The sequence below is a fragment of the Cebus imitator genome, unplaced genomic scaffold (genome assembly GCF_001604975.1).
Source record: "Cebus imitator isolate Cc_AM_T3 unplaced genomic scaffold, Cebus_imitator-1.0 Scaffold136, whole genome shotgun sequence".
NCBI classification, from domain to species: domain Eukaryota; kingdom Metazoa; phylum Chordata; class Mammalia; order Primates; family Cebidae; genus Cebus; species Cebus imitator.
In genome coordinates this window covers 1,433,243-1,439,980 of record NW_016107451.1, presented here as the reverse complement: position 1 = coordinate 1,439,980, position 6,738 = coordinate 1,433,243, and the positions used below count along the sequence as shown (strand labels likewise).

At 48.6% G+C, this 6,738-nt stretch overlaps 1 protein-coding gene across 1 annotated transcript in view; it reads right to left on the bottom strand.

The window, feature by feature from the left end:
- PRPF8 (pre-mRNA processing factor 8) overlaps window positions 1-6,738 on the bottom strand; it is a 35,059-nt gene that overhangs the window by 3,928 nt on the left and 24,393 nt on the right. The window contains exons 25-37 of the mRNA XM_017541659.2: window positions 6,116-6,363; window positions 5,821-6,000; window positions 5,477-5,612; window positions 5,200-5,369; window positions 4,912-5,041; window positions 4,654-4,800; window positions 4,307-4,467; window positions 3,830-4,021; window positions 3,044-3,281; window positions 2,777-2,905; window positions 1,838-1,951; window positions 1,538-1,711; window positions 860-1,053 (exon numbers count right to left, since the gene is read on the bottom strand). Coding sequence (XP_017397148.1) covers window positions 860-1,053; window positions 1,538-1,711; window positions 1,838-1,951; window positions 2,777-2,905; window positions 3,044-3,281; window positions 3,830-4,021; window positions 4,307-4,467; window positions 4,654-4,800; window positions 4,912-5,041; window positions 5,200-5,369; window positions 5,477-5,612; window positions 5,821-6,000; window positions 6,116-6,363 — 2,213 coding nt within the window. The remainder of the gene's footprint in view (window positions 1-859; window positions 1,054-1,537; window positions 1,712-1,837; window positions 1,952-2,776; window positions 2,906-3,043; window positions 3,282-3,829; window positions 4,022-4,306; window positions 4,468-4,653; window positions 4,801-4,911; window positions 5,042-5,199; window positions 5,370-5,476; window positions 5,613-5,820; window positions 6,001-6,115; window positions 6,364-6,738) is intronic.

The following is a 6,738-nucleotide window of genomic DNA, read 5'->3' as shown; positions in this document are numbered from 1 at the left end:
AAAAAAAAAAAAAAAAAAAAAAGGAACCACCCTTCTCAAAATGGCAATAGTGCCTCCACTGAGAAACAATGGCCAAGAGAGTTTAGCTGAAACCCTAAAACATGGAAGCTTCCCATACTATTGGAAGACACTGCCAATCTCTCTTCTATGAGACTAAGATAATTTCTTTCCTTTTTTTGAGACAGGGTCTCGCTCTGTCACCCTGGCTGGAGTACAGTGCCACAATCATGGCTCACTGCAGCCTCAGACTCCCAGGCTCAAGCAAGCTTCCCGCCTCAGCCTCCAAGAAGCTGGAACTACAGGCGTGTACCACCACACCTAAGTTGTAATTTTTTTTTTTTTTTTTTTGTAGAGATGGGGTGAGTCTCTTTTGTTGATCAGGCTGGTTTTCAACTCCTGGCTCATGCAATCCTCCTACCCTGGCCTCCCAAACTGCTGGAATTACTAGCATGAATACTCAAGCCTCGCCAAGGTAATTTTTTTTTTCCCCCTTGGAGATAAGAGTCTCACTCTTGTCACCCAGGCTGGGGTACAGTGGCATGATCTCAGCTCACTACAACGTCCACCTCCCAGGTTCCAGCGATTCTCTTGCCTCAGCCTCCCAGGCTGGGATTACAGGTGCATGCCACCACACCTGGCTAATTTTTGTATTTTTAGTAGAGACAGGGTTTCACACCATGTTGGCCAGCCTGGTTTCGAACTCTTGACCTCAAATGATCTGCCTGGCTGGCCTCCCAAAGTGCTAGGATTACACGCGTGAACCACTGCGCCCCGCCTTCTTGAGAAACTTCTAAGCCTAACTCCTTCAAAACCCCAGAAACCATACATAGGCCTGCTGTCTCCCATCACCACTGCTCACTTGTTCTTCTTGCCGTAGTCGGCCAAGATCAGATCCTTGAGCTGCACCTCGACCTTGATCCACTCTTCATCAGTCAGGGTGGGCCAGATGTGGTGTGGTTCTGTAATGGTAGTCTTATCTGGCTTCAAGATCACTTTTGCCCGGTCATTGTTTACATGCAGGGCCCGGAGAATCAGGATGAGACGGGAGAAGGCCTGGGAAGAGATTTGGAAGGGTGGGTAAGTCAGCTACTCGAGACTCTCCCACTTTAATCCTAACCTTTCACAAAACTCAAGAAATTTTTTTTTTGAGACAGTCTTACTTGAACTCCTGACCTCGTCATCTGCGAACCTCGGCCTCCCAAAATACAGGGATTATAGGCATGAGCCACCGTGCCCAGCTATTTTTTTTTTTTTTTTAAGTAGAAATGGGGTTTCACAATGTTGGTCAGGCTGGTCTCGAACTCCTGATCTCATGATCTGCCTGCTTTGGCCTCCCAAAGTGCTAGGATTCCAGGTGTTAGCCACTGCACCTGACCCTGATTTTTAACTTTAAGGTCTTAACCCTTCATGAGTCAACAGAGTTCCCACGCAATCCACAGGCTAAAAATGTGAAAATGGCAGAAACCTAAGACACAGATCTTCTCCTAACCCTAAACCCGCTCCTCCTACAGTGATCTTCTCTTCCCAAGATTCATACCGTATAAGATGAAATAGTCTTGAGCCAGTCATCATAGAGGTTGAATAGAACCATCTGAGGTTCAGTGGCTTTAAGGATGAGATCCCCAAACTTTTCCACCTTAAGACACGCCTGGAAAGGGAGCTGGAGCTCCGATCCTTTGATGACAATATTGGGGAAGTCCAGCAAGTGCACCTAAGACAAGATCAAGTCCAAGCTTAGAAGCAGCCTCAAGGTTTTAGGTCTCTTTTCTTCTACCCCCCGCTTACCTCCAGGGTCCAGCAGGCCCCTCCTGGGGACAATGATCTACCACCCTCTTACCTCCAGTGGGTCCAGCATGCCCTTCCTGGTGACAATGATCTGCTTGGGCTGCTCCTCCACAGGCAGAGATCGGATCAGGGCAGCCACCTCCTCAGCTGTCTTCCACTTAGCCAACTTAAAAGCAACAGAGAAAATGGAAATTTAGTCTCCACCCTCCCAGATCAACTAGAACAGAAATGTTTCTATTGAACATTGATGTTAAATGTTAGGCACTTAGAGTACCAAATGGCCTTGTCTAAAGGGTGTTTTTCAACTAGGTATCTTTCAACAAGATAATGCCACAAGCTGGCATATGAGTATGTGCTAAACCATGTACCGTATTACAGAGTTTAGGAACAAAAGAAATTAATGCTACTAGGATCAGAAAAAGCTGCACAAAAATATGTGTCTTAAGGAGTGACTGTGATTAACAGAACAAAGGGGAGTTCATTCTAGAAAGAAAAATACAAGCAAAGCCAGATGTGGAGATGAGCGTCTGGGGCTGGGGATACTAAGATCCTGGACTGAGTCTAAGATAAAACATGCCATAAATGTAAAGGAAGAGAAACTGGCTGGACAGATATAGCCCAGCCAGATAGTGAACATCTAGGAAGCTGAAGAAGAGTTAATTCAGCAAGAGCTCTCAAGTAGAAAAGAGATCTGGATCACATTTGGATCAAATGGATATTTCAAGAATATCTGTTGCCTTTAGAAAAGTGATTTTTGATAGCCCTATTCGAGAAAGGTTAGAACTTCAGGAAACAGACCAGCTGGAAGGGAATGAAGCAGCTGGTGCACTCTTGGGCCTCCTTCAGAATACTTCCAAAGTGATTTAGGGGATAAGTTCAAATGACATGTTCTCAGTCGTTCATTGAAGAAAACCAGTAACTATTACCCTGTCCACCCCAAGGATAAGGGGCAATGTGGTTCCTGGGCCTCTTCATCTTTAAACCTGCTCACCTGCCCCAAACGCTTCTGTCCAGCCCACACAGACGTGTGGATTATCTTAAGGAATAGCTGCCCTGTGCGTGGGTTGAAGATGAAGATGGCGCCATTGATGGGCTTGGTTGTCAAGTTCCCTTCAAAGGTCTAGAGAAGGACACATTCGTGAGCATGGCCTACACACCACCAACCTGCCTTCACCCCAGCATGTGTCCACAATTAGCCTGTTACCCTCCCACAGGCAGACACAGAGCCCCACACGCATACCCTGCTTCGAACACTCACCTTGTGAATAGTCACTCTGTAGACGTTGGTGTCATCCACAAACCAGATAATCTGGTTGGAGAAGAGCTCACCATAGTTCTGGGACGACAAGTAAGGCTCCGTGGGCTCAGACGAATAGAGCTGCAGGCCCTTGCGGATCCGTTCACGTAACACATACAAGGCAGGGTTTGCCTTCATGATCTTGGCCATGGCCTGCTGTATGAGAGGCTTGCTGCCTGGGAACCAGTTTCCATAGGCACTATGAGGGTAAAGGGTCAAGGCAAGTTAAGACCAGGCTGATAGCCCCAGGAACAAGACAAACCGCAACTCAATGGAGAAAGAAAGACAGTTGGCCAGGCTGACAATACTCTGCTCGTGTACATATAGGCTGGGAGAAGAGAGTCAGTGACCCACGGGAGGAAGGGGCCAAATTTCCTCTCACTCAGACAAAGAAAAAAAGTATGACTACATTAAAGTATGGGGCTAATGAAAAACACTTTTTTTTTTTTTTTTTTTGAGACAGAGTCTCACTCTGTGGCCCAGGCTGGAGTACAGTGGTGTGATCTTCACTCACTGCAACCTCTGCCTCCCAGGTTCAAGCAATTCTCCCACCTCAGCCTCCTGAGTAGCTGGGACTACAGGCATAGACCACCATGCCTGGCTAATTATTTGTATTTTAGTAGAGATGGAGTTTCACCATGTTGCCCAGACTGGTCTCAAACTCAGGCAATCCTCCCACCTCAGGTTCCCAAAGTGCTGGAATGACAGATGTGAGCCACTGCGCCATGGTTCTGGGTCTCAACTCACCTGTGCAAGTTATAGGCCAGGTCAATGGCAATGAGCACACCTGTGGGCGAAGGGTAGATACTCATGTTGTCTGTGGTGTAGTCCAGGAACTTGGCCCGGGCGTAGCGCTCAATGTCATGGGAATCGTAGTCCCCCCAGCGCAATTGGATGTCGATCCAGTATTTCTGGGTGGTAGTGCTGTCCATCACATCCCTGAGGATGAAGAGGGCTCAAGCTTCTAGGAAACCATGCGCATAACCCACGTCCCCAGAACCACAGACTTCCTGATCACTTAAATCCCAAAACCATCCCACCCACCCCACCAAGTTGTTCCAGATCAGCAAGACCCCAGAGGATCAGCAGATCTGACTAAGGGTGTTGACAGGCTCCCAGTTTGAGAAAGGCAGCCAGGGCCAATTCCTCAAGTAGCAGTGCTGGAAGAACAGTCAAACTAAAATTCCCGGATGCCTAGGGCTGTGGCCTGTGGCACGTAATTACTTGGAGTCAGCCAGCAATGAGGGGCGGGAGACATTCCACTTATAGGAGGCAAAGAGCAGGATATCTGCACAGGATGAGTTCATCTTATACGACTTTCGGGGATGGATTGTCTCCTTTTGTACTGTCTCAATTTCCAGTGCATCAAGTTCCTGGTCAAACACCTAAAGGAAAAGATGGAGAGATGAAGACTTGTCAGGGAAGCCCAATGAGAACGAGAGTGTGCAGAATTTCAGATAATGAGGCAATGGGAATCTCATCCTCAGAGCTTCCAGCATGGATTTCCCATATGCAAGAGACCAAGCCAGGCTGACTTTTGATGGCACCCTCTCCCCTTGATCCCAGCCCACCTGACATAAATCCATGACGATGCTCTCATGGATCTTCTGCCACAGGTGAGCTCGGAAGATCTGGATGAGTGAGATCTTCAGCGTGGGGATCTTGCCATGCATGAAGATGCCCGTCAGGTCAAGCTGCACCTGAAAGCCTACATATACCTGGCAGGAAAGACAGTGTGACGTTAGAGATTGAGACTTGGGCGCTGTGACATAACCCAGGAGAAACAACTGTTTTCAGCTTGCCATTTCCAGTCTACCAGTCACACTCACATTGGCTCGATTGATGGTTGGGGACCACCAGAGGGTGAATCTACGATTGGGAATCTGGTTCAACCCTGATCGCTGAGCATTAGTTAGCTTCTTCCACTTCATAGACTCCTCAAAGCCACTGGCCTTCTCCCTGGGGAGCAAGAGAAGCAGGTGAGGTGATATCCTTCCAGCTCCCAGCACATGGCTGACCTCCTGCAGGTGGCTGTCTGGGAAACACCACAGGAGACCAAGGAGGCACACAAGAGAGGAAATCAAAGGGCTGTGACAGGTCCCTCTGAGAATCCTTACCAGAAAAGCCCCTCCCAGGTAGGGAAGTAAGTGCCCTTGAAGAGTGTGTGTTCCAGAATGCCTTCCACACCGCCCAGGGCCTGGATCATGTCTGTACGGTAGTTGTTCAGGTTCCAGAGCTTCCCATCATGCCGCTGGTGTGTCCACCAGAATGGATTCTGCTTCAAAACCTAAAAGGCAAGGTAGGCATAGTCAAGCTTCTGGGTGTCCACTGCCCCAAGTTTCCAGGACAGCCATGGATTTTCCTGATTCTGGAAAATCTACTCCCTCCACATACCTGATACTGCTTAAAGTCAGTTCTGACACGCCAGCCCTTATCATAAGCCAGTGTGTGCCGGTCCTTCTGGAAGAGGGTATTGATTCGAGGAATGCCACGATCCCATGAATCTTCTAGGTCTTCTAAAGTCAGCCGTCTTCCAAGAAAGAAAGATTAAAGTCAAAACACTTTCTCACATCAAGAGCTCAGCACTCCTTCCTGTCCAAAAATAATCAGGGTCAGGAGTAGAACCAGCCTCTCACCTCCATAAAAACATGGCATGCTCCAGGCCTGAATTCCACACAAGGTTCAAAGGCAACCCCCTGCCCCTGCCCCACGGTTGGCATGCCCTCTGAGGTGCCCACCTGTTCTGAGCGATGGCCTCCTGCCTCTTGAGGGCATACTCAGCCCAGACCCGCTGGGAATCAATGAACTCGCTCTCCCATGGCTGTATGTAGCGGTACAAGTTGGGAATCAGTTGGTCTTCTTCATGGCTCATTCCTGAACGGAAGTGTGTGATACCTACATCTGTCTGCTTGGACCACCTGTTTGGGGATACAGCCAAGATGAGAGAAAAAATAAAGCCTAAGACTAAAGAAATGCCCACTTCCCTTAGGGCCTGAGCAACAGGGCTTAGAAACAGGTGTAACCAGGCTGTACCTGAGGTCAGACTGGGGGATGAGCACATGACCCATGGAGAGCATGCCGAGTCCACCCAGCTCCTTAGGGGTGTAGAACACAACTGGGGGGAACCGACTTGGCATCTTGGAGTTGAGTCCAATCTTGATACGTGTCTGGATCTTGTTCTCACACTTCACCAGCAAGTCCAAGAGCTCTTGGGTGTTCACCACAGCCTCCCGAAAGTACGTCATGAGGCCAATGAGAGCTGTATTCCACTTATTCACGATCTAAAGACAGTAGGGAAAAAACCAAATGACAGATGGGCCAGGGGCGGGGAGGGTGGAGACAACTTGACCCAGTTAGTTTTATCCCTACTACCCAAGAAAGATTTGAGTTCAACATCATTAGTCACTAGGGAAATAGAAAGCAAAACCACAATGAGGCTGGGTGCAGCGGCTCATGCCTATAATCCCAGCACTTTGGGAGGCCAAGGTGAGAGAACTGCTTGAGCCCAGGAGTTAGAGACCAGCCTGGGCAACATAGGAAGACCCTATTCAGGAGGCTGAGATGCTAGGATCGCTTCAGCCCAGGAGTTACAGGCTGCATAGGCCATGATCATACCACTGCACTCCAGCCTAGGAGACACATGATTCTGTCTCAAA